The sequence below is a fragment of the Rhinolophus ferrumequinum genome, assembly GCF_004115265.2.
Source record: "Rhinolophus ferrumequinum isolate MPI-CBG mRhiFer1 chromosome 5 unlocalized genomic scaffold, mRhiFer1_v1.p scaffold_110_arrow_ctg1, whole genome shotgun sequence".
NCBI classification, from domain to species: Eukaryota; Metazoa; Chordata; class Mammalia; order Chiroptera; family Rhinolophidae; genus Rhinolophus; species Rhinolophus ferrumequinum.
The window spans coordinates 11,737,750-11,765,700 of record NW_022680355.1 but is presented as its reverse complement, the minus strand read 5'-3'; the positions used below and the strand labels follow the sequence as shown (position 1 = coordinate 11,765,700).

The window sequence follows — 27,951 nt, the reverse complement described above, 5'->3', positions numbered from 1 at the left end:
TAAAGCCTCTAATTCAGTGATTAATATAACAGGTGAGAGCAAACATTTTTATCTTATCACTGATCTTAGGAGAAAAGCATTTAGTTTTTCACCATCAAGTATAATGTAAGCTTTGGTGTTCTGCATCCTTTTTTAGGTTGAGGAGCTTCCCTTTTATTTCTAGTTTTTGAGAGCTGTTATCATAAATAGGTGTTGAATTTCTTCTGCATCTATTGAGAGGATTATATAGTTTTTCTTGTTTAGTCTACAAATATGGTGAATTATATTAAGTGATTTTCAAATGTTAAGCCAATCATGAGTTCCTGGGATAAGAACAATTTAATTAGGATGCATTAACATTCTTTCTTTCTTTGAGAGGTGAAATTGTTACTTGTTTATTTAAGGAGGAGGTAATGGTTCTTGTTGACAATCTTTTCCAGTGTCATAGTTTTTTGGAAAGGAAAAGGATTTGCAGAATTTTTTTAAATCCTTTTTTATATTACTGGACACAAAGCACTGATATTTTGTAAAGGATCTTGGCATTAATGTTCATGAGGAATATTGGTCTATAATTTACTTCACTTGTAATGTCTTATTTTGGATATCAGGGTAACTCTAGCCTCACAGATGAGTTGGTAAGTATTCCCTCCTCTTTTAATTTTCAAAATACTTTGATAAAAATTGGTAAATATTTCTTCCAAAATTGCTGAATAGAATTAAGCAGTGAAATCATCAGGGCTGGCATTTTCTTTATAGGAAGGTTTTTAAGTACATATTTTATTTCTTTAATAGATACAGAGTTATTAAGAATATCTATTTCAAAGGAAGAGAGTTCTACCAATACTACTATCATATCAGGGTGACTGTGGGCATACCCAAAGCTGTCCCTCCCTGAAGAGAAACAACAGAAGCTCAAAACTGTGTGTATGGGGAAATATATATCATAAAATAATCCAGCAAGTCACTAAATAAAGAAGCAAATAACAGTAACACGCCTCTAAGTGGGGAGGGGAGGTAAGTACACAGAGTTGGGGCAATTTACTATCTAAAATGTCCAGCTTCCAACCAAAGATTATGAAGCTTGCAAAGAAACAGGAGAGTATGCCCCATACACTAAGAAAAAAACAGCAAGCAACAGAAACTCCTGTGAGAGTGACTAATGTTGGATTTAACAGAGGAAGACTTCAAAGTGGCCATTATAAATATGTTCAACAAACTAAAGGAAAGTGTGATAAAAGAAGTAAAGGAAGGTATGACAACGTCACATCAAATGGAAAATATCAATAAAGAGAAGGTATAAAAAAGATCTAAATGTAAAGTATGAAGTTGAAAAGCACAATAACTGAAAAAACACTAGAGGGGTTCAACAATAGATTTTATATTGAAGAAGGAAAAATTAACAAACTTGAAGATAGATGAATAGGGATTATGCAAGCTGAAGAACAGAGGAGGGGAAAAGGAGTGAAGAAAGATGATCAGAGCCTTGGAGAAATGTGGGATAATACTGAGTACACAAACCTATGTGTAGTGGGAAGAGAGTAAAAATAAAGAGAAATAAAGGAGAAAAAATATTCAAAGAAATAATGGCTGAACCCCTTTTCCCCAATTTGCTGAAAAACAATAATATACACATCCAGGAAGCTCAATAAACTCCAAGTGAGATAAATTCAAAGAGATTCACAGACACATGAATCAAAAGTCAAAGGCAAGGGCAAATACTGAAAGTCAAAGACAAGGACACAACCTTGGAAGTAGCAACAGAAAAATGACATTACTTACAAGAGAATCCCAATAATATTAAGAGCTGACCTCTCAGCAGAAACAAGAATCTAGAAGGCAGTGGGATGACATATTTGAAGTGCTCAAAGGAAAAAAACCTGTCAACCAAGGATCCTATATCCAGCAAATCTACCTTCAAAAAATGAAGATGAATAAGAGACTGTCCCAGGTAAACAAAAACTGAAAGAATTTATTACTTGCAGATCTGCCTTAAAATAATTACTAAAGAAATTCTTCATGTTGAAACCAAGTGACCAAGATGGTAATCTGAATTCACATGAAAAAGCAAAGGACACTGGTAAAGTTAATTATGTAATGATAAAAAGCAGTATAAGTGTACATTTTCTCCCTTCTTATAACACAAAAAAATTGTATGAAATAATATGTATATAATATAATACTGGGCTTAAAACATATGTATAATTTGCTAATAAAAGCACAAAGGAGAAAGGCTATATTTGGCTAAGGATATGCTAATTGGTGGTAAAGTAATAATTATAACAATATGTTGTTATATTGGGTTTGTAACATTTAATAAATATAATATGTATAACAATACCACAAAAGGAAAGAAAAAGGAGAGGAGCTATAAAGATGTAGCATTTCTTCATATCACTGGAATAAACTGGTGTAAATCTGAAGCTGATTCTGATAAGTTATCAAGTACAAGGTCTGCCAATTAAGTTTGCAAACTCATCCTAGAAAAAGTGCTACATACCTCATTGCTGAATATCACCATGGTCACCTTCAAAGTACTCCCCTTGGGAAGATATGCACCAACATCAGTGACTAGCCCACCCATCAGAGCAATTTTGGAACTCTTTCTCTGGAATATCTATCAGAGCTGTCATTGCTCTGATTCGCAAATGTAATTGTCAGACCTTGTATACGGCAAACCCTAAAGCAACCACTAAAAAAAATAAGATTAAAGTTAAAAAAGAAAATGCTACAATAGAAAATATTCACTTAATGCAAATGGAAGTAAGTAAAGGAGGAATAGAAGACCAAATACGATATGAGACATAGAGAAAACAAAAAATATAATAGCAGACATAAATCCAATTATATCAATAACATTAAATGTGAATGAATTAAACAATCCAATAAAAGGCAAAGATCAGCACAATGAATTTAAAAATTTATCCAACTATAAGCTGTCTGTGGGAGAAAAACTTTAGATTCAAAGATACAAATATATCAACTGAGGGTTGCTAGATGGGAGGGGGATAGGGATAAGGGGGAAGGTGAGGGGATTAGAAAACACAAGATGGCCATGGGTTTTGAAAATTAATTTGGGGAATGTAATCAATAATGTTGTAAAGATTTTGTATGGTATCCAATGGACACTTGTCCCATTTGGGAGACCACTTCAGGGATGATGTAGATGCCTGATCACTGCACTGTACACCTGAAGCTGAAGCTGAACAATAATGAATGCCAACTATAATTTTATGTATATATGTATATATATATATGTATGTATATACTTACAAGAAGCGGAGTACTGCATTAGGAATAGAGACAGTGGAAATGGAATGGCTCTGGGCGATGTCAGAGGCATAGTGGATGGGGTGAGGGGGGTTCACACAGTGTGAGGGATATAAGTGATAAACGTTTAAGTATTACTTTGTTTTTTGCACCTGGAACTAATAAAAAAAAAGATACAAATATATCAAAAGTAAATGGATGGAAAAGAAATATCATGCAGACAGGATCCATAAGAAAATAGCTATACTAATATGAGACAAAATCAACTTTGAAACAAACAAAAAAGATGTTACTGGAACTAAAGAGGGAAATTGTATCATAAAAGGGTTGATTCATAAGGAAGATAAAAACAATTGTACATAGAAATAACAGAACTGTAAAACATGGAAGCAAAAACTGCAGAAATGAATGGAGAAATAGATAATTGAACAGTAATAGTTGGAGACTTTAACATTCCACTTTCAGTAATGAATAAAATAACTAAATAAGAAGTCACAAGTAAATATAAGACTGGAACAACACTGTAAACCAATTGGAACTAACAGACCTCTACAGAACAGAATACTCAACAACAGAATATACATTCTTCTCAAGGGCACATAAAACATTCTACAGAGTAGACTATATACTAGGTTACAAAACAAACCTCAGTATATTTAATGAAGTCTCTGAGTACAAGGCAATGCAATTAGCAATCAACAGCCAGAAAAAAATTAGGAAACTTACAAATATGCGGACATTAACACACTCCTAAGAAGCCAATGGGTCCAAGAATAAATCAAAAGAGGATTAAAAAACATACTTTGTGTTGAGTGAATATTAAGACACTACACACCAAAACCTAGTTAAAAAAATGCTTAGAGGGAAATTTATGCCCTAAGTGCCTATATTAAGAAATAAAATCTCAAATCAATAATTTAATACCACCTTGAGAAACTGATAAAACAAAAGCAAAGTAAACCTAAAACAAGCAGTAAAATAGAAATAATAAACATTAGCACCGAAATTAGGGAAATGGAGAATAGAATAGCAATAGGAAAAAAACAACAATATCAAATGTAGTTCTTTCAAAGTACTGACAAAATCGACAGACCTTTAGTAAGATTGACTAAGAAAAAAAAAGAAGACTCAAATAACTAGAATCAGAAATGAAAGAGGGAACTTTATATGAACCTTACAAAAATAAAAAGGGTTTTAAGGAGGTAGTAGGAGGTCTGACAATAAAGTTTGCAAACTTGTTGAAATGATGTTGCTAACCTTTTTTGATATCAGAGGGATTATTCATTATGTATTGGTACCAAGTGGACAAACAGTTAACCAACTTTCCTATTTGGAAGTGCTGAAAAGGCTGCATGAAAAAGTTAGAGTAAAACGACCCGAACTTTTCATCAACAGTTCATGATTCTTGCATCACGACAATGCACCAGCTCACACGGCACTGTCTGTGAGGGAGTTTTTAAGCCAGTAAACAAATAACTGTATTGGAACACCCTCCCTACTCACCGGATGTGGCGCCCAATGACTTTTTTCTTTACCCAATAATAAAATACTGAAAGGAAGACATCTTGATGACATTCAGGACATCAAGGGTAATACTACAACAGCTCTGATGGCCATTCCAGAAAAAGAATTCCAAAATTGCTTTGAAGGTTGGACTAGGTGCTGGTGTCAGTGCATCGCTTCCCAAGGGGAGTACTTCGAAGGTGACAGTAGTGATATTCAGCAATGAGGTATGTAGCACTTTTTCTAGGATGAGTTCGTGAACTTAATTGGCAACCTCATATATGCAACTATACGCCAATAAATTACATAAATTGGGTGAAATAGATGGATACCTAGCAATACTAAAAAGCTACTGAAAACTGACTCTAGAAGAAATAAACAACCTGAATGGAACTCTAAGTGAAGAGATCCAATCAGTATTAAAAAAAAAACACCCCACAAAGAAAAGCCCAGACACAGAAGACTTCATTGTTGAATTCTACTGAACATTTAAAGAAGAATTATTATGAATTATTCACAAACTTTTCCAAAAAATAAAAGAGAGGCAAACATTTCCCAACTCATTTTATAAGGCCAATATTATCCTGATACCAAACAAACAAACAAACAAACAAAAAAGAAAGAAAGACCAGACAAAACAAGTAAGACCTATATTTCTTATGAATATGAATGCAAAAATTCTCAACAAAATATTAGCAAAATATCCAGCAACATGCAAAAAAAATTATAAACCATGAACAAGTGGGATTTATCCCAGGAATACAAGGTTTAATATCAAAAAAATCAACTAATGTAATAAATCATATCAATAGAACAAACAAACAAAAGTCACATGGTTCTCTCAATAGACACAGAAAAAATATTTGACAAAATCCAATACCCATTCCTGATTTAAAAACAAACAAACAAAAAACCACTCAACAAAGTAGGAATAGAAGGGATCTTCCTCACCTTGATAAAGGCATCTATGAAAAACCCATTCTAACATCATATTTAAAGGTGAAAGTCTTTTTTTTTTTAAACTAGACAGAGCAGAGTTTATTCAATCTAGGAAACAATTTAAGGAGTGTCACTTTGGTAGTTTTGTTCAGTGGAATGTGCTAAAATTAGTTTTGGTAAAACCTGTTTATTGCATAAAGTATTTCAATGCAAATTATACTAGGTACAAAGTGAAATCTTTCATCAGTGCAGTCTAATTAATCATTTGTATAACTTAGCCAATATTATAAGGAACAAAGGAAAGTTAAAGATCTAATCCAAAAGTGATGTGTTTAATTTCAAAAGTTCCCCCATTCCAAGTGTAGAAACCTTGCTATACTGATTTTTTTCTTAAAAAAAAAAAAAAGAAAAGAAAAAAGACAATAACTAAGTTTACTGCATGGTTTTCCCCTGAGATGATGCACAAGACAGGGGTGTCTGCTCTCATTACTTCTATTTAACAAGGTACTGGAGGTTCTATCCAAGGCAAATAAGAAAGAAAAAGAAACAAAAGGCATCTAAATTAAAAAGAAAGAAGTAACGTTATCTTTATTTTCAGCTGACATGATCTTGTATATAGAAAACCCTAAGAAATCTAGTTCTAAAAAAAACTATTAGATGTAATAAATGAATTCGGCAAGTTTGCAGGATACAAGATAAATATACAAAAATAAATTGTTTTTGAATACATTTGCATGAAAAATTTGAAAATGCAACTAAGAAAATTCTACTCATGATAACATCCAAAAGAATAGAATACTTAGGGATAAATGTAGCAAATTCAAAACTTATACTCTGAACTACAAAACATTGTTGAGAGAAGTTAAAGAAATCTACATAAATGGGAAAACATCCCATTTTCATGGATCAGAAGACCTAGCATTGTTAAAATGGCAATACTCCCCAAATTGATCTACAGGTTACATGTAGTCTCTATAATATTCCCAGATAAAGTTGTAGAAATTGAGAAGGTATTCTAAAATTCATATGAAATTGCAAGGGACCCAGAATAATCAATAAACAATCCTGAAAAAGAACAACAAAGTAGGGAGACATACTTCTTGATTTAAAAACTTACTGCAAAGAAATGAAAATAAAGACACTGAAGAAAAAGGAATCTTTGTGTACCATTGGTGGGAATGTAAATTGATATGGCCACTATGGAAAACAATATGAAGTTTCCTCAAAAAATTAAAAATAGAACTACCATATGATTCAGCAATTCCACTTTTCGGTATTTATCTGAAGGAAATGAAAATACTTAAACTTGATAAGATATGCATATGTGCACCCTTATGTTCTTTGCAGCATTATTTACAATAGTCAAGAAATGGACACAACCTAAGTGTCCATTGATGGATGAATGGATAAATGAAATATGATACACATGCATACAACTGAATATTACTCAGACATAAAAAGAAGGAAATCTTGCCATTTGTGACAACAAGGATGGATCTTGAGGGCACTATACTAAGTGAAACAAGCGAGACAGAGAAAGACAAATATATATGATCTTAATTATGTGGAATCTAAAAACAAAACAAAAAAACAAACTCATACAGAGAACCAATTGGTGATAGCCAGAGGTGGGGGTGTGGGCGAAGTGGACGAAGGTAGTCAAAAGGCACAAACTTCCCATTACAAAATAAATAAGTCATGGGGATGTATAGTATGGTAAGTATAGTTAATAATACTCTATTGTATATTCGAAAGTTGCTAAGAAAGTAGATCTTAAAAGTTCTCATCATAAGAAAAAAATGTAACTATGGGTGGTGATGGATGTTAACTAGACTTACAGTGGTGATCATTTAACAATATACTCGTATACAAATATAGAATCATTATGTTGTATACCTGAAACTAATGTGTCATATGTCAATTATATCTCAAAAAATAAAAAAGATAATTGGAACATAATATGCAATAAAAGGAGATTAACACAAAATAGATAAATTAATTTAATGAGTATTTTGGAAACAATTCTGTTTCAGTTTAGAAAAAAAACTAACTTAGATCCTATACATTGCAACAAATTCCTGATGAATTAAAGACTTAATAACAACAAAATGGAACAATATACATATTCTGATTCTTGGTGGAGAAATACATTCTGAATATTAAAGAAGGGAAATACTCTCAGAATATATTTCTGAATATATAAAAACTTTAATAAGGTTTTCTGCAATGAATTCTTGAAATCAAGCAATAGAATGAAGAAAAAAATTATAACATAATAAGCTAATAATAAGGAACATTTGTTTTGCAGTATTTTAGCAAATACCTGCATACATACATATATAGAATAAATACATACATATACACATAAGTATATAAATCTGAATAAATATGTATGGTTTATAAATATCTATGGTATATACATGATCTATACTCAGATCTCAATAATATTTTATCAAGGAAGAAATACTGAAGAAAATACAAACATACAAGCACATGGCATTGCCATGGAGAAAACATCCTATGGCAAATACATTAATTCAAAAGTGTACTACATTTAGTAAAGAATGCAAGAAATTTGCAAAAAAAGAAATTCAAGAGCCTAATTTTAGTAGACAAGTGGCAAAAAGAGTACAAACACACATTGCTGATAGGCTTGAAATTTCATTCCTAGGCCTGGGGTTCTCAATTCCCAACATCTTTGGATTCTGACAAGTAGGACTCAACCACTTCTCAATATAGTGCCCATTGTCCGGACTGGAGATAAAGATTCCCGTTCTGGGGAAGCCTTGCCCAGGGTGACAGATCAAACCTTTTGCTCTCTGCTAGTCCTTATGTATTTCCAGATCCAACAATTCCTATTTTTACTTTCTAGGCCAAACTAATTTCTACATTTAGGCTCAGTTCAGGTCAGGGTGGGTGAGAAATTGTGTGGGGAGACTGCAACGAACTTTGGCAAAGTCAAACCTTCTGAGCCTTATTAGGGGCTTTACAAAATAAACAAAAACAAGCAAACAAAACTCCCTTGTTCAATTGTCAACATGGAGTCATTCGGAAACAGGTTCTTCATTTCTGCCATGAGACTCGGGTAGCAGTTTTTTAAATCGTTTTGTTTTTCAAGGAATGTGAACAATTTGGAATTTATGATTTCCCTGGAAAGATGAAACAAACAGGGAATATGCCAGCTTCAGTAGAAAGTTCGTCTTTAAAATTAAAGCATGGAGGAACTCTGGAGCTCTGCCAAGCGCGATCAGTGCAAAGGATGGTAGTGAGTTTTAGCAGCTGAACACTTTTGCACGTCTACACAGGGATACGTTGTGCACATACAAACACATGGACACGGTTTGCACTTGGACACATGGACACGCTTTGCACATGGACATACGGGCACATTTTACACATGGACACATATTTTGCACATGGACACGTTTTGTGCGTGGCGGCAGTGACAGCAGAGTTGGACGCAGATGACCACGATGTGGCGCTGGCCCCGAGTCCCGGGAGGCGCGCCAGCTGGGCAGGGAAACTACAACTCCCGGCGCTCACGGCCACCTCCGCCGGACGCTCGGCCCCAAGGCAGATCAGCCCGCCCAGCCCGCAGCGCGGTCCACGGCCCTCCGCGCAGGGACGCAGAACTGGGGGCGCGTGGCAGCAAGCAGCATGGAGCCCCGGACCCCGGATGGCTACTTCCTGGGTGACGTCGGTACGTGCGGGGCGCCGTGGGGGCTCGGGTACAGGAATACGCGGCTGGGGGGCTGGCAAAAGAACGAGGACCGCCCGCGCAAGCTTTCGGGGACTGAAGAGGTGCATCCGATGACATTGGCTTTGAGATCCTTGAAGCACCCTCCTCTGAGTGTGTCGTCAGGGGAGTTTTGGTGGGCCCAGGTTGGAGGGCAATGTCCTTAAAGACGTGGGGTCCGGTGATCCCATGCATTCAGAGGTGGTTTCTATGTCTATTCCTTGTCCCCAGCCAGTGCGTTGCAGGGCTGGTCATCATTGTGACGCGACAGTAGTGGGACTTCAGAACTGCAGAACCATCAGAATGCTGCGCACCTTGGGGAAGATGCGGGCTGTGTGTGTGTGTGGAGGGGTGGAGGTTAGGGGGTGGTAGTGCGTGGTCATTGTCAAGTTGGAGAAGAACCTAGGAAATGCCCATGCAGGACCGTTCATAGGGCAGCCCTGGCACGAACCCAGGGTGGGAGCTGGAAGGTCTCTGAGAGAAGACACCCTGTGAGAAGGCTGTGTGGCAGTAGTATCATTAGCAGCCCACAGATACACCCAGGTTAGATAGAAGGAATCAGCTCCAGAAGGAGGATGTGCCCTTGTGACACTATGTCACACTGTAAAAAAATGCGATCTCAGTTCTTCACTGAATCTTATCATTGGGGCTACCCAAGGATGAAATGGATTAGAGGACAAAGGGATATTTCTTTGGGGAAGCAAACTTTCCTACCTATGAAGTAATACTGTGGTGAATAAAAGGAGCTTTGAAAAGACTGGAAAGAAAACAAAATTGGAAGTATGTTTACACTAGTGAAAACAGTACGCAAATAAAAGTGAAAAATCTTGAGGGGAAATTTAGCTTAAGAGGAATTGCAGTCATAGCAAGGCAAAGTTATTTTCACTGGTTTTTCAAAAGAGCCACCTTCAACACCATCAAAGCCATTTAATAAACACCTGGTTTTACTTGGCATTCTGCCCCAGGTAAACACAGGACTTCGACCCTGCCAGTGTGATATATATTCGATTGGATCAATTAAGTAAGGAATGACTAGCTAGCTGTGGGAGCCTATTTAAACACATCTTTTGATATTTTGATTCATGTAGAGCATTCAATAACACAGCATAACTTCTGAGCATGTTTTCTGCATAGTTTAAGGAACGTGTCTTTAGAAGAAAAGCACATTGTAAACTAATGGATATACAGCTTCTGGGGTTCATGGATATTTTTGACTTTGTTTTAATATATTTCTTCAAGGTTTGTCCTGCTGACATTTTATTCTCAACACCGATGAAGAACCTCAGTGTGTTGAATCCAAAACAGCACTGCTATCTCAGGAGTAGTAGAAGTAGAGGCCCATCACAAGGCTGTTGAAATAGTCTGATCTCAAATTCTGTGTGTGTGTGTGTGTGTGTGTGTGTGTGTGTGTGTGTGTGTGGTGTACTCCAACCAAAGCGTGTAGGTTTTCCATTTTTTACTTTAACAGCTCACACAGGTAAAGATCGCCAAGTCTCACAATATGGCCTTATCAAGGCAGTACAAAGAATTTAGGGCAAGTCACACCCCAAAGTGAATCCCATGTTTATACTGTGTTTCCCCCAAAATAAGACCTAGCCGAACAATCAGCTCTAATGCGTCTTTTGGAGCAAAAGTTAATATAAGACCCGGTCTTATTTCACCATAATATAGTACCGGGTCTTATATAATATGATATTGTATAAGACCGGGTCTTATATTAATGTTTGCTCCAAAAGACGCATTAGAGCTGATTGTCCGGCTAGATCTTATTTTCAGGGAAACACAGTAACTTAGCAAAGGTAATACAGATCATTATTGACGTAAGGTATGTTTTTATTTGCAAAGTTGAAAGAGTGATCCCCATACTCAGCATTTGTCCTCAAGAGCTTCTGACTTGGTCGTAAGAGGCTGGCCGAAGATTAAAGGGTGTTTTAGGGACTTTGAGTTCTAAGCAAGGTGATCTGCTGCTGTTCTTCAGTTATACTTAGCCAACAACTCTAAACACAGTTCACTGCCATCTATGGTGTTCAGAAGGTGAGATGGAGAGAAAAAAAGGAGAGGCAGCTCCTGGGACCGCGATAAGAGCCACAGAGCTGCCGGGCACATAACGTGCCGGGCACTAGCCATCAGCCCTGGGACAGCCCCTAGACAGGTCATCATTGTTGATAATGTAAGGCGAAACTGAGTTCACACAGCTGGAAAGAAGCAAGCTGATGTTTAAACCCAGGTGGGGTTTTTAGTTTTTTTGGTTGCTGCTTGCTTTACGCTAAAAGGTGCATACCCTTCCCATTCAATAGGTTCATCTCTAATCGATTTATAGGGTTACCTAGAGTACTGGCCTAGTTTCATGACTGAATGGGTAAACTGTCTGCGGTAGGTTTCTCAGGAGACCTGGTGAGACAGGTTAGTTAGCATGTCGCTAGGTAGACAGGGAGGTCCCTGGTGGAATAAACAAAGACAGCCATATGCTGAAACTCCAGATTTTGAAATCACTCCTTCACTCCAGTACATAATGTAACAAGGCCTTGAGGTTAATCATAAAATTCCTTTTGGCCTGACAAATGGAGCAGATCTGATAGATAAGAGTGGTTTATTTTGCTAATTCCAGGATGGGCAAGCAGAACAATCCTGGTAGACCAATTTCATTAGAAGACACCAGTTCCCTTCTTCAAACAGTTCCACTTCCCCAAACAGGCAAGGAAAGGTATAAAAGTAAGAGCTTTTGCCTCAGTCACTGGGCACCCCCATTCGGGACCCCGTCCCACCGGGGCGCCCTGACTCTTTTTGCTTTCAATAAACTATCCTCTTTTTAAAACTCTTTGCCTCTCCTGGGTCCGTGTTTCCATTCTTCGGCCTCACGAGACACGATCCCAGCACTCACTCACTCACTCCAAAGTCCCCTACATCATTTGGGGACTCACGGAGACATATTCCTCCTTCATTGGGAGTGCTTTATCACCTACCTGCCTTCTCCGCATGGTACCTTATCCCCTTTCTTGCTGTGAGAAATGTATTTGCCTCAGGGATCCACAGTCAGGAGCATGCCAGTGCCCCGGAACCTATGTATGAGTTCATCCTTCTGCTGCATCTGTAGAATATGATTTTTAAAAGCTACAGTTGTATTGAAAGCATCTTGAGAGATTTAGATAATCAGTGCCCTGGCTGAGAAGTAAACTTCCTCAATGTCTTCTCAAATTGTGTTTCCATTTCTGCCTTAGAGAAAGCTGAATTCTAGAACTCTTTAGAAATGTCCCTTAGTGGAGAAACCTCTGGGCACTGTGTTATACTGCTAATAAAAATGTCTGAAGGAAATCTGCTTAGGACGATTTTAATACCAATTTGGGATTCTGAGGCAGTCGCTGTGGCTGGCAGTAGCTGCCATCTACAGCAGTACAAAGGAGTTTTAAGGTTTTGGTTTACCTTTGCTACCTTGGAGAATGGGGAGGGATTAGGAGTTTCTTTAGCTGGGGGTTAAGGAACAGTAATAAGAGCAGGATGTCTTGGGCTAGACCATAAAGATCCTTCAGGAGGAGAGGAGAAAGGATAGCTGCTCTGGAAAGCTGGTTCCAGGACACAGTGGAAGGGAAAGGCAGGGTTTTCCTACAATAGAGAGAGAACTGGACACTGATTGGCAATCTTGGCTGCACACTGAAACAACCTGAGGATCTTTAAAAAAATGCTGATGCTTGGGTCCCATCCCGAGAGATTCTGATTTAATTGGGGGTACAGCCTGGCTGCCACACATTTTAAAAGCATTTTAAAAGTCAGGTAATTCTAACATGCAACCAAAGTTGAGAACCACTGAAGTAGAAAAAGTCTTGGCCCATCCATCACATCCTGAAAACTTTAGCAAATCTGGAACAGGTCTATGGGAATGGGATGGGGGAAGGACGGAGGGAAGTGAAGTAAACCCAAGCACGTAAGCACAAGAAGAAGGCAACTGACTGTCACAGCAAGGTGAGAGATTTAAGCTTCTTTGTTAACTATAGGCATCTTTGAGGGAGACCCTGTGTGCCAAGCAGGAAGATGAAGAGTTTGTCAACTAGTTTCCTGCTCTGTAGAAGCTTGCTGTGGGAAGCTTCTACATTGGGACATTGCTCTCCCAAGGAGACATCCAGCACCTTCTTGGGTTTTCTCCCCAAGTTCTTTAAGCCAGGTGTTTTCAGCCCATATCTTGGGGTGAGTTGCTTCTGCGGATGGTTTATGATTCCTGTTTTTTCTACTAAGTCTGACTTATCAATATGGTAATCCTATTCCAAATTTAGGAGTGGAGTCTCACGTTGCCCTGTCTGTACTAATTTTTACAATGGATTTGAGGCATAAAAGGGCAAAGTAATGAATTTGGAGTATAAAAGGGCAGTGTCTAAATTAAAAGGCAGGATAAAAATAATTTTTCTTTATATGCCTTGTGAAGTTGTTTTGTGAAACGCTGGCTGAGGAATTCCATGACCTCCTTCTCCTTCTCCTTGCTTGTTGGATAGATGGCTTTGTTCCTCAGGCTGCTGGCAGGCCCCAGCTTGACTGCCTTCCTGGGACTCACCTTTGGAAAACATTATACATATTTTGGTTTTAAAAGATTTACTTTCCAACTTGTATTGGTGAAGTAGAAACAAAGATAAGCACTAATATTAATCAAGAATTTAATCAGTGTGATCTGATAGAAAGAAGGGAGGAGGCAAATGTTTTCCATCTCCTATTCCTACCTTCCTAAACATTTGAACAGCACTAAACTGTGGTCGGAGCAGTGTACTGAAGCAAATAGATGAACAAGACTAGGTTGAAAAGTAGGTCCTTCGAGATGCAGAAATCACTTACCACTATTTTAAGAAGCAGAATTTACACAAGTGATAAGAGAATTTAAATTCTCTGGATCTTCCCTCATGGCCACTGTAGGTACGGATGGAGAATACTAATAGGCAAAAGCTGACAAAACCCTTTTAAATCTGTGCTCTGAGATCTGCTTTCTCCCAGGCATTTTAATAAACCTGCCATTTAAAGTGCTCTTTTATACCTGATGAGGCTAACAGATGTTCCACGGCAGCGAGCTCAGCTGTGGCATCATGGTTACAGTTGAATCAGTAAAATTTTAACACAAACACAAACACATGCATCCTGCTGTGAGATGACAGAATTCTGTGTGGGTTGGATAGTTTGGGATCTCATTCAAAGGTACTTACGCTGAGTCAGATATCAAAAAAGGGTCTTTTTGTTAGGAGTTTCCCTCTGTGTGAGGTGAGTTTCATTGCATGGTTCCAGAGGTTCAGAATTATAGGGAAGCTCTAAGGCTTATGTTACGTTCCATGGATGGCAGCCCTTGCAATTCCAGAAATGGTAGACTGCCTGGGCTTGGGGGCGGTCAGGGGTCAATGAATGCTATCCACATTTGCAGTGATACGAAGGATCACTCAGAATCCACTGGGAAAAAGGACCCGTACAAACAGTTCAAGAAGCAAACCTAGAGTAACCCGTGCTTCTTGTATGTACACTAAAAAAAACACTGAAATCTATTCGATGTTTGTGTGAGTGGTCAAGCTTTGAGATTTTGACTTTGACGGGCTAGAAAGGCAAAGCCAGAAATAATCATGGCCATTTCGGCTACAATACATAAAATGTTTTTTAGGAATCAGAGCCAAGAATCCCAGAGGTGCTGAATGGCCCTAAATGGTTTTTGGTTTTGCATTGGCACAGAAAGTATGTCCCATGTTCAGATGGGCCATTTCCTAAATATAGGACACACTCAAAAACAGACACGCAGAAGCCTGGGGTGGTTTGAACAGCAGGGATTCCTATGCTGTGTGATCTTAGGCAAGTCTTTTGCTTTATTTCAGTTTTCTAACATGGGTTAAACGAGGAATTATAAAGGATTTCTTATTAGCATTTATAATATCTTATGGATATAAGAGTGTACATAGTTTAAAAAATTAAAGGAAGCCAAAGGACTTAGCATGAAACATTTCTGTCTTCTTCCAACCCTTCTAGCTGTTCATCTGGTTTACCTCTATTTGTCTAACCAAATCAGACAGTGTGACTTTCTGACTTTCAAACTTTACTCTCCCTACAGACATCTGTTATGAGAAGGAAGCCCTCGCCCACTTGGTGCTCCTCCACTCCCATATATTTCTCTCTGGGATCCTCTAACATAATTACATTTTCGTTGGTGTTGTTTAAATCAGCATTCAGCATTTATATTATTATGACTGGGAATATTGCACCCCCTGGCCATGATAGGATTACATTTCTCCCTTCGCATAACTTTTTGCTTTTCTTAGTGGTAACGACTTATTTTTGTTTGCTTAGTTTTCTATACACACAATCACTACCTTATTCCCAGGCTGCCTTTCAGTCTGCTTAGGCACCTCAGGTAACCCACCCATTCCACCATCTTTCTCGTCTCATGGATGATTTGGGGACACACCCCCAACAGCTTGCCCCTTCCTGCTCCAGCCTCGAAGGGTGCTCCTGACGTCGCTGCCCACCTGTCACTCTGGAGCCTCCCTTGACAAAATCCCAGGAATTCACCTCACCTCTCTCCCACATTGAATCCTAAGTCCCGTATCTTCCTCTTCCTTGATTTATCTCCTTCTTTCCGTATCTCCTTCTTCTTGATTTAACTCCCTCATTTTGATGAAACACATCTTCCAGGATCGTCCCCAGAAAGAGGGATGAGGAGGCAAGTTATGTGAGATCTTGCTTGTTGTCCCCAAATGCCTTGATTCCACACCTCATTGGCAGCCTGGCTGTGTTTGGAATTCTGGGCTGGAAATCCTTTTGCCACAGAATGTTGAAGGCATGGCTCCTATCCTCGAGTTTCCAGAACTGTTTTAAGAGGTCAGACGCCATTCTGAATCCTGATTCTTTGTGATTTTTTTTTTCCTCTCTGAAACTTTTAGGGGTTTTCCTTATCCTTGGTGTTCTGAAATTACATGACAGTGTGGCTTGGTGTGGCCCTTTTTATACATCACTCGGGCTACTCATAGGACTCTCCTCATTTATAGGCTCAGCCCCTTCAACTGAGAGACTTTTTAGTGTAATTTCTTTGAGAGTTCTCTTTTCTGTTTTTGGAACCCCTGCTAATTGGATCTAAGACTTCCTGGATGGAAACTTTATTTTCATACTATTTTTTTGTGTACTTTCCATCTCCTTTTTTGTTCTACTCTCTAGATTATCTGAACTTCATTTTCCAATTCTTTTATTGGATTTGTTTTTAATTTTTGCTATCATATTTTTTGTTGCTGAAAGCTCTTTCTTATTCCTTGAGTTTTTCTTTAGAAAGTCCCCGGATAGAGTTTCAGTATTTCCTCTCCTCTCTTCTGAGGGATCGAGAATAGTTTTTTAGACGCTTTTACCTGCATTGACCTAGTTTCTTCAGAAGTTCTTATGTTCTGTTTGTTTTGATCTCTTTTCTTATAAACGTTGGCTGTGCATTTGTGTTTGTGAGAGAGGTACTGCAGAGAGGTTTGGGAGTCAGGCCAGATGCTTTGATTGCATGCAGGGAGTTAGGGTAGGGACCTGACTCTCAGTGGATTGGGGGCTCTCTGTAGACTCAGTGTCAGCATCTGTAGCTCTTCCCTCCCTACCACCCCCATGGGTAGAGAGATATTTACAACCGAAAGCTTATCCTAAAATTGCGCTTCAAAGAGGACTTGTAAACAAACAAACCAAAGAAGCCTATTTAGGGCAAATGAAGGTGCCCAAAGAAATCGCAGGTAGTGAGTTACAAACTCTTACTGAGGTACTTTTCTGGGCAAAGCATTGTACATCATTATTTTGTTTTCTTCTTCAAACAGCCCTGTGAAATGTGATCTCCAATGATAAGAAAACTGAGACTCAGATGATTTCAAATGAAAAACTTCCCAAAGTCCCTGGGCTGAGACAGAGGATGACTGCTCAGTGGTTAGGATGCAAAGCCCCCACCCTCTGTGCTCTGTGGTTACCGAAGGGGGGGAGAGGAGGTGAGAGCAGGAGATGAGCAGAGCTGATGGTGTTTGGGGAGACCTGTCTGCAGAAGGACTGCATTAAGAAGCTGCCTCCTCCTACCTCTCTGCTTTTTCTTGCTGTCTGTCACTTCTTAGTAGTAATCTATTTTCACTTCTCTTTCGTTTTCACTTATTCTCTTTCACTTTCTTTTTTTCTTCTCTTACCAAGTTTTGACTGTTTTGTCTCTAGGAAGGTAACCTTTCCTATTTATTTTTTACCTAATTTAGCATATCTCAAAACCACACTGTATGCCATTTGTCCTCATGTTTACCGATACACAATACTTGGGTTATTATTCATAATTAAAACATTGAAAAAGACCTTGCTAAAAAATCTCTTACAAAGCAATGGATTATGTGCGATGTCAGAGGGGTAGTAGATTGGGGGGGTATCACTTTGTGAGGGGTATAGATGATAAATGTCTAACTATTACATTGTTTTGTATACCTGAAACTAATTTTTAAAAAATAAAGGTTAAAAAAAAAAAGCAATGCAACACTCAGCCCCAGTTCTCAAGTAAGTTTCTACATATAAAAAGAAAGATTTGTTTTCCTTCGAGAATCAAGCTGACTGCTATTTTCTGGTACTAAAACTGTAACTCAGACTGCACTAGTCACAATTACTGGTCCTGATAAACACCGTTTATTAAGTACCCACTTTGTGCCAGGCTCTTTCACATATATTGTGTTTTTGGACCTTAGAGTGTCCTGCAGAGTAGGATTTGTCATCCTTAGGTGCTGGTCTGTTTGTCCTTGTGGGTTTCTGACCTGCTTCTTTTTTGATTCCTTTACCGTGAGAGGGATGGGCATACGTTGTCGTACTTTTCTGGAAGTGTTGATTGTAAAGGATTTCTAAGGTCCTTGCAGCTCTTAAATTCATTGTTAGCTTTTACACAGATATCCTTGTCCTTCTGGCACCTTGGGGGCTGTGTCTGTCACTCAGGATCCCTGTCTTTCTCCTGAGAGCTGAGGGTTGGACCAGAGAGCAGGCCTCAGAAAACCATCTCCCCTGTAGCTTCAGAGTCCGTCCCGACCACTACATCCCTCAGGAATGGCCTCCCCTCCCTTCCATCTTGGCTGCATTTATGGATGGGGTATGGCAGAAGGTCGCCACGTCAAGAATGTTTGCTGGAATATTTGGGGGAAAGGCTTATGCCAGAGCCTGAAGATTATCTTCAATTCACAGCTGTGCCAGAGAAGGGCCTTCCTGCAGTGAGGACGCTAGGCTGCCCTTAATGACATTCTTGGAACAAAATTCCCAGCCCAAGCAACATGCAAGGGTGCTGGGTGGATGTTGACCTCAATTCATTGCCAGTGTGCTGGATTAACTTTGTTGTAAAGGTGTTCTCTGCGGTGTTTGGAAAACACTCTTTGTTAGAGCATGGCTGCTGCCCGTGGGGAGGCCGGCCCAGCTGGAGGAAGAAAGGCCTGGAGCAGGGCCAGGGTCACGGTCAGGGTCAGCTCAGTCAGAATGGCCTGGGTTCCTGTCTCAGGAGACCGTGGTAGGGCCGCTGAGCATCCTTCTCTGATGTGGGCAGGGACCTAGTAGGCTGCATACATCGCAGGCTATCTGGGGGGGTGGGGGGTGGGAGGCCTTGGAGGCTCCTTTGCTTGGAGGTTCTTTGTTTGACTCAATGAGCAGGATTCTGGTCTCTGTGACGACTAAGTGGATGCTGGTAAAGTGGCTCTCTGGAGGAAAAAGAATTAAAAAGGAACAAAAACAAGATCCTGATTTGCTGCTCCCGCTGGTGTAAATACTCACACCATGGCTGATTTTTGAGTCCCCAGTGGCTTCTGGCTGGCGGGATTCCTGGATATTTAACAGCTGGCTGTGGTGAGCTGGTGGAAGCTGGTGGAAATGCAGGCTCCATCCAGTGTCAGGGGGCCCAGGAACTGTGCAGGTAAAGCGGGCCTAGGCTCAGTGCAGGGGCCTCACACAGGAGCCAGTTACTGGAAGTGGGGTCCAAGGTGGAGCTTATTATGGAACAAGGACAGATAGTGAAGCTGGAACCCAAGATCCCAGCAGGGCGGGCAGAAGTAGTCACAATGATAATGATCCTTTCATAGTCATAGCGTCTGTCATTCACTGAGCACTTACAATTGGCTGGGCACTGTGTAAAATAGCGTCCATTCAGTTTTCACAGCCACCCTGCGGGCTAGGCAAAAATATCTCCATTTTATAAGCGAGAAAACTGAGGCTTTGAGAGGGTAACCTGCCCAAGGCCACAGAGCTCATGGTAAGGGACAGGCAGACATTGGGTGATTCCTGAGGCTCCTCGGTCACTGCATACTGTCCCGTTCAGGGCAGGTGGATGCAGAAACACTTGAAGTACTCCACTAGGGCTTCTTAATTCCTGATGGATGGGTTTGGGCCTGGGGCCCTCCGATGTGAGGTGCTAGGAGCCCCAGCTAAGGCAAAGAAGGTGCTGGAGCTGGGAGCTAGAAAGGTGCACCTGGGGTACACAGGATGAATCAATTAGGTCATATTGTGGGGCAGAGAAGTGGCACGTGTTCTCAAGCGCCTGTCATTCCTCCTTGGGTGACTGACTGCCTGTCATCCGGCAGTAGATGTGTAGAGGACGTAGGTGAAACTTCCTAGTTTTCAAGAGGAAGGTCTTTATTTAACCCTTCACGAGCTTGGGCTTGCCAGCAAGCAGCTGGTCAACACGAGGCCTGACACAAGTGTCATCATGACCTCAAATCAAAGCACAAGCGAGAGGCGAGCTGGGATGCAGCTCTCAGTCTGGGGCATAAGTGCTCAGATGTTCTTCCAGGACTGCAGCCTCGCTCTTGTTACAACAGACTATTTAATTGGTACCCTGGCACCTGGCTCAGTGTCATGGGCTGAGCAGGCGTGTAAGGGGCTGGGAGGTACTTGTGCTTTGGCGGGGGGGTTGGGGGGGAGGGCAGATCCAACTGCCAGGGGAAGAAGTTGTCTGGCTAGTAAAACCTGCTTCTGGAGAGTATTCATTCATCCCATACCTGTGTATCAGGTGCTGTGCTGGAACCAGAGGGTTTTTCCCTTGTCCTATCCTAAAAATGCTCAAGGAAGGACGGGAGAGGAGTGCAAATGATGCGCAGGTGTGCACAGCTATCTGTACAGAGATGGAGTAAAGACAGGAGAGGCAGGCATTCGACTGGGTCTTACTGGGTGAGGAGGAATTTACTCACTCAGGCAGAGGATGGGGAATGGGGAGCTGGGGGGCTTCGTTTCAGTTGGGGACAACAAGTATAAAGGCACAGGGCCTGGACCACTTGACCCTATGTGAGCTATATGAAGCTCAGTATATTGGAGACAGTGTGTGTGTGTGTGTGTGTGTGGGTGTGTGGGTGGGGAGGGCACGGGGGTGCCAATGGGAGGGATATGAAAGGGGGAAGACAGGGAAAAGGTCTGGAACTCCATCCTGGAGGGCCTACGTACCTGGCTGCGAAGGAGTGTGGATTTTATCCTGAAGAAAGGGCCAATTGAAGGGTCCTGAGCAGGCCCCACATGACCTATGCAAGATTTAGCTGCATTAGGCACGGGCCAAGGGAGGAGGCCAGGGGAGGGATGGGAAGACTGGAGGCTGGTGTGAAGTGGGGGAAGGGGGTGACGGGAGGAGGGGAGCTAGGAAACCAGTTAGTGGCTGGGCTGGGATTTAGGGGAATGCTCCTCCTACAGGGAACTTGCCAGAATAGGAAGGTCTCAGGTTTCCAGGGTGGCCCATCTCCCAGGGGGATGGGGTGTCATGTCAGAACTGGGGTCCAAGCACAGGGCTGGAAACAGAGCCTGAGGTCCGGCCTGGCAGGGGGGTAACTAATGTAGTGTCTCCCCCTGCTTTCTTCACTAACTATAAGAGGATGTTATCGTTTTGTTTTAAGGTAAATAACTCCTCACCTTTTCTCTGAGGGAAAGCTGGGCTCCCCACTAAGGGCCAGGGCATTCTCAAAGCTCTGTGGGGCACCATGCAGCCCCCATGTCCTTTATATAGGGGTGGTTCTCCCCTCTCCTTGCTTCTCAGCCCTTCCTGGAGTCCCCAGAGGCTAGTGAGGCCACCATCTCACCCTCTGCCCCTCCCCTCCCACTGTAACTGTCTCCTGTTGATGACAGCCTGCGGTTGGTACCAGCTGCAGGTGACAACCTCTCCACTCCCAGGGCTTCCTCCATCTTTTTGTTACGTTTTTCTGAAAATGGTTTTAAAATTTTTAATTGTGGTAAAAAAAAAAAAGCCACATAGAAATGGTTAAGGTGGTACATTTTAAGTTTACAGTTCAGGAGTGTTAACTATATGCACATTGTTGTGCAACAGATATTCAGAACTTTGTCTTCTTGCAACACTGAAATTCTGCACCTGGTAAACTCCTCCTTTCTCCCCCCAACCCCCCCCAGCCCCTGGCAATCACCATTCTACTTTCTGTCACTACGAATTTGATAACTCATGTAAGTGGAATCATATAAGTATTTGTCTCTCTGTGACAAGCTTATTTCACGTGGCGTAATGTCCTTAAGTTTCATTCATGTGACAGAATTTCCCTCTTTTTTAAGGCTGAATAATACTGTTTTATATGGATAAACCTCATTTCTTTATCCAGTCATTCATCCACGGACACTTGGGTGCTTCCACCTCTTGGCCATTGTGAATATGCTGCAGTGAACATGGGGGTACATGCATCTTTCAACACACTGCTTTCGATTCCTTTGGATATATACTTAGAAGTGGGATTCCTGGATCATATGGTAATTCTCTTTAATTTTTTGAGGAACCAGAATACTCTTTTCCATACTGGCTGCACCATCTTACATTCCCACCAACAACGCACAAGGGTTCCGATTTCTCCACATCCTCGCCAACATTTATTTTCTGTTTTTTTGATAGTAGCGTCCTTGTGGGATAGCTCATTGTGGTTTCGATTTGCATTTCTCTGATGATTAGCGATGTTGAACATCTTTTCATATGCTTGTTGGCCATTTGTATGTCTTCTTTGGAGAAATATCTATTTAAGTCCTTTGCCCATTTGTAAATTGGATTATTGGTGTTGTTGAGCTGCAGGAGTTCTTTATATATTCTGGATATTAACCCCTTCAGATACACGATTTGAAAATATTTTCTCCCATTCTGTAGGTTGCCTTTCAATCTGTTGATCGTGCCCTTTGATGTGCACAAGTTTCTTTTCTTTGTTATCACACCTGCTGCTTCTGATCTCTGCCATCCGTGGCTGCCGCTGGTTACCAGTAAGTTGCATTTCCTTTATACACGTAGACTGGTCATAAAGAAAGAAAATTAGCTTTTCTTTTAAAAATTTGATGTCCAGACTTTATAATATTTTTTAGCGATTCCCTCAATTCATTCATTCGCTTATTCTTAAACAAGTGGGTGGATATGACCATCTGTGTTGAGCCATATTCTGTGCCAGACGCTGGGAATACACAGCCAAACATGCCATGCTTGTCACAAACACAAACACACTGTAGCTTGCCTCCTCCATGATGCTTTCCTGACTGGCCCTGGACACGTGGGTGGTCTTGCTTCTAAGTTCTCATAACTTGAAATATTCCTCCAGTACCAAAGTCATCATGCTGTTTTGAATTATTTGCACATCCTCTGTGACCAGGAACTGCTTATTTGTCACATCTTATTCGTCTCTCTACCCTGCAGTGGAAGATGCCACATCTCTCTAGGTAGCTGCTGCACGTGGGAGCCATGCCAGGCTGCCTGCCACTCAGCCACAGGCAGCCCCAGTGCCCAGCATTCCTGAGCTGTACTTCCTTCTTGCTGAAAGCCCTAGGGCCTCGTCCTGCTCTCCTCTTTTTAGGGGTGCCACTGCTCATTCTGCCCTTGGGGTGTTGCTCCCCTCTGATTGACTTTAAAGTAACCCATAGCCACTTTTCACTACCCCCCCAAGACAGGCCCACGGGTGACTATTAATTACTACTGGGAAACACACTGGGGACCCTTCTTGAGATGATAAGTAGAAAGTTCCTTAAGCTTGGCTTATGTATTTTGTGGAAATCAAATCTTCTTTGCGTTTCAGCACTCCCTTCCTCTCCCCCACACTCCCTAATGGCCTCACTTTAGCTTAACTACTTCTGGGAAGGCCCTATCTCCAAATACAGTTACGAGTACATTCTGAGGTACTAGGGGTTAGGGCTTCAATATATTAAATTTGGGGTGGGGATCGGGGACACAATTCAGTCCATAACAAATTGTATGCCAACGAGTTAGATAACATGAATGAAGTGAACAGATTCCTAGAAAGGTACAACCTACAAACTACCAAAACTGACTCAAAAATATAAAATCTGAATAGAGCTATAACAAAGAAAGAGATTGAATTAGTAATTTAAAAACTTAATATAGGATAGCCCAGGCCCAGATGTCTTCACAGGTGAATTTGACGCAACATTGACAGATTTAATACCAATTCTTCAAAAACTCTTTCAAAAATTAGAAGAGGAGAGAATACTGACCAGCTCATTTTATGAGATCAGTATTACCTTGATACTAAAACTAGACAAATCCATCAATCACAAGATAAACGACACTTATGAAAATAGACGCAAAAATCCTCAAAGAATACTAGCAAACCAAATCTAGCATCATATAAAAAGGATTATACACCAAGACCTAGTGGGATTTATCCCAGGAATGTATGGTTGATTTAATATCTGAAAACAATGAACATAATACACCATTCTGATAGAATTAAGATGGCATGATCATAGTTATAGGTGCGGAAAGAGTATTTGACAAAATCCAACACTCTCTCATGATAAAAACACTCAACAAATTAGAAACAGGCAGGAACTTCCTCGACCTGATAAAACGTATATACAAAACCCCACGCTAACATTGTCCTTCACGGTGAAAGACAAAGCTTTAGCTCCAAGACCAGGAACAAGACATGGGTGTTTGCTGTCACCATTCTTGTTCAACATTGTACTAGAAGTTCAAGCTAGGGCAACAAGGCAAGAAAAAATAAAAAAGCATCCAGATTAAAAAGGAAGAAGCAAAATTATCTTTATGTGCAGATGACATGATTTTGTGTGTAGAAAATCCCAAGGGATCTGCTAAAATTGAGGCATTAAAACCTGGTCCCTACTTTCAAGGCACTCCCAGGCAAGGAGGAGGACAGTGTAAATGAGTGTGTATGTGCGAGTATTGTGGGAGAAGTGTTTCCCAGAGAAGGAGGTGTTTCAACTGGGCTCATGTGGAATATGTAGGTGTCTTAACAGGAGATTGCAGGATGGACGCTTGGGGTCGGGGTGAAGGTGGGCATTTCAGGCAGAGAAGAATACACACAAGGAGATGCGGGTGTGACATGGCAGGGGCAGTGATGAGCTGCCAGTGTGACTGCACAGAGGTTTGTGGGGCGGTGTGGGAGAGGGGCCAAGGAGGTGAGCAAGGCCCCATTACGGAGGCCCTCATATCCTGCCAAAGACTCGCCAAAGTCCGGTCTCCAGGAGTTTGAGTGGAGTATTTGGACCAACTACACAATCACACGTGGTGTCTGAGTTTCCTAAGGGGTCTCTGGAGTTGTAAGTGTATTCATCTGACCTTTGTAGAAGTGGCATGGTCTCATCACTAGGTCCATTGCCTTTCTAGGCTTCTGGGTGGAACGCACCCCCGTGCACGAGGCTGCCCAGCGTGGTGAGGCCCTGCAGCTGCAGCAGCTGATCGAGAATGGCGCCTGTGTCAACCAGGTCATGGTGGACTCCATCACGCCCCTGCACGCAGCCAGTCTGCAAGGCCAGGCACAGTGCGTGCAACTGCTGCTGGCCGCCGGGGCCCAGGTGAGCGGCCCTTTAGGACACCCCGCGAGACTGGCTGTGGCTGCGGGCATCGATGGGACAAGGTCAAGTGGCATGTAGAGGGAAGAAAAGAAGGGTTTTTGAATTAGCGTTCTGTGATTTGCAAATGCTTGGAAAGGAAAGAAACCCCTGCAGGAAAGGAGAAGGAAAGGAAAGCAGAAGCCAGAATGAGGCATGGTGGAAATCAAGGGCGGAGAGGGGCCCTTTCTGTCAACCGCACACTAGGATCAGTCAGTGTGGCCATGAACTTGGCTGGTAGGGGAGTCACTGGCGGTAAAAGGGAAGGCAGTTTTAGCAAAATGGTGGAAGGAGTGCCCTGCCCTGCACCCGGCAGGGGGCCTAACAGGCCGAGTACATCGCAGACAGGCTCTCTGGAGGGCTGGTGGGGCATTGGCTGAAGTGCTGCTATTTGGGCTCAGAGAGCAGGATGACTAAGTGGGATGCTGGCACACTGCTCTCTGGAAAAAAAGGTTAAAAGGAACATAAACAAGATTCTGATTTGCTGCTTTCCCTGGTGTAAGGACTCATGCCATACTCAGTGCCTTCTGGCTGGTGGGATTGCTGGATATTTGACAATGCGCTGGGTGAGCTGACAGGGGCTGGCCCGGATGCTGCTGGGATGGATTGCATCGGAGAATGCAGGCTCCAGGGTCAGGGTTCACGGTGTACTGCTTACTTTTCCCCAAAGTTTGGCCATGAAAGCGGTTCAGGAGGAAAGGGAACAAGCTTCAGCATGTACCCAAATAGCAGCTGAATTTGGACAAATTCTAAGCAGAACCTGCCAGTTGGGGAGTTGCCTTTTTCCTGCCGTGTGATTTTCCAGCTAGAAGGAGGCACACTAAGCAGTTTCAGGCACTCCTAGCTGAGGCTGGACTTAAAGCCCATTTTTACGCCCCGCCTTCCTCAGCCTGAACCTGGAGCTCTCCTTGCCTGCTTTGTGCATATTAGGTGTTGGGGTGGTGGCGAGAGTGAGGCTGAGTTGATACACCCTAGAAAGAAGGGAGCCCCAGACAGGACGACACCTGTACTTAGGAGGCTAGTAGGCCATCCCAACCCAGGTTCCTTTCCATCTGAGAAGTCCCATACCTGGCACGGCACCTTAGCACATACTAGAAAAACCTAAGAACTTCTCAAAGAGAGCCAAGAAATGTCTTTGCCACGATGAATATGCATCGAGATGAGAAAGCGAGTTTTCTACCCCGCCCTGTGATACCTGTTTCTTCCTCCCCATGAGGTGGACGCCCGGAACATTGACGGCAGCACCCCACTGTGCGATGCCTGTGCCTCAGGCAGCCTCGAGTGTGTGAAGCTCTTGCTGTCCTATGGGGCCAAGGTCAACCCGCCCCTGTATACGGCCTCTCCACTGCACGAAGCCTGCATGAGCGGTGAGTTGGGTGGAAGGGAACCGTATGGACGGGAATTAGAAGCCATTGGCTGGCCCAAGAGAGCTCCCTCTCTGTATCTGGTTCCTGGTCACTTGGCATGGAGATCCTCAGCTGTCCTCTTAGAGATACAGTCCTCACCCAGGACTAGGGGGCTGTTGCTTCCATGATAGGATTCTATTTCTTAGTAGATGCTCAGTGCCTTTCAGGCATTCACACTGGAGATTGGTCCACTCTGCAGTGTCTTTCTCGGTCTTTGCTGCCATTTTTGCCTTGTACCCCTGATCTCGTTGGGAGACGAGACCCAGTCACATCCCAGAGGACGTGCTCTCAGCAGGAGGGGAAGCTGGTCCTGCAGGCTCAGGGAGCAGGCGGGATTTCAACTGCCCTCCAAGATTGAATGGACCTTAGATGTGGGAGCATAAGAGGAAGGCCATGTCTAGGGAAAATGATGTCTAATCTTACTGGATCAGAAGCTCCCAAAAGATGAGCAACAACAGATAAGAATGGAAATTTAGGGCGAGACCATCTGGTGGAAAATTTTTTAATGACAGACTAAAGAGTTTGGAATCTACTCTTCTGAGCAAAGGTTGCAAACTTGTGCCCTACATTTGGATTGACCAGCACGGTGTTTGTCTTTGTTGTGCTTCAGTGGGGTGTGCGGTGTACCCTCTTCCATGCCTTCATGCAGGGCCACTGTTCTCTGTGGCCTCTCACCCCACTTCCCAGTTAGGTCATCTTTAGTCACCCACAGGCACTGGGGATTGCTACAGGCAGCTCTCGAAGATTTCTGAGCAGATATTGAATGACAGGAAAACAACATTTTTGAAAGATTAGTTTAGTGGTCATCCATGTGTAGTGTAGGGGAGGAAAAAATTTTTCTTTCACCTATCTTAGGTTCACTGGCTGGGCCCCCCCAATTAGGCTGACAAGGGAGTGATTAACAAGAGAAAACAGAAGTTTGTTAATGTGAGTGGTGCATCTCACATACAATAAATTTTTAGAGGAGTGATAAGACCAAAACAAAACAAAACAAACAAACAAACAAACAAAAATGACTTTGAGCTTCTAAGATGGCAAGTAGCGGGGAAGCAAATGCTGGGGGAACTAATGGTAGATGGGGATGATTTTAGCAACTCCACTTAGAGTGGTCTCTGGTGATTAACTTCTGTCCTTCCTGGTAGAGAGGGGAGGGGGACACCTTTATGAATATATGTCCTACCTTTAGGCCATCTGGGGGTGGGGCAGAGAGCTTTTCTTCTGTTTCTTCTCAATTGTCTTTAGCTCAAAATAAACCATATACCAAAGTGGCATATTTTGGGGCAGCATGTTCTGCTATCCTTCAATAGACTGAAATAGTGGTGGTGGTGGTAGGGGGGG

General features: G+C 41.8%; 1 protein-coding gene across 3 annotated transcripts in view; it reads left to right on the top strand.

Moving 5' to 3' along the window:
* The first annotated feature begins 9,188 nt into the window (after window positions 1–9,188).
* ASB13 (ankyrin repeat and SOCS box containing 13) overlaps window positions 9,189–27,951 on the top strand; it is a 31,590-nt gene continuing 12,827 nt past the window's right edge. The window contains exons 1-4 of one of the 3 annotated variants that reach the window (XM_033100742.1): window positions 9,256–9,388; window positions 22,503–22,612; window positions 24,984–25,171; window positions 26,424–26,574. In XM_033100742.1, coding sequence (XP_032956633.1) covers window positions 25,085–25,171; window positions 26,424–26,574 — 238 coding nt within the window. In that variant the 5' untranslated portion in view covers window positions 9,256–9,388; window positions 22,503–22,612; window positions 24,984–25,084. Of the gene's footprint in view, window positions 9,389–22,008; window positions 22,118–22,502; window positions 22,613–24,983; window positions 25,172–26,423; window positions 26,575–27,951 lie in introns of those variants that run through there. The other 2 variants (XM_033100744.1, XM_033100741.1) reach the window with 2 other exon arrangements.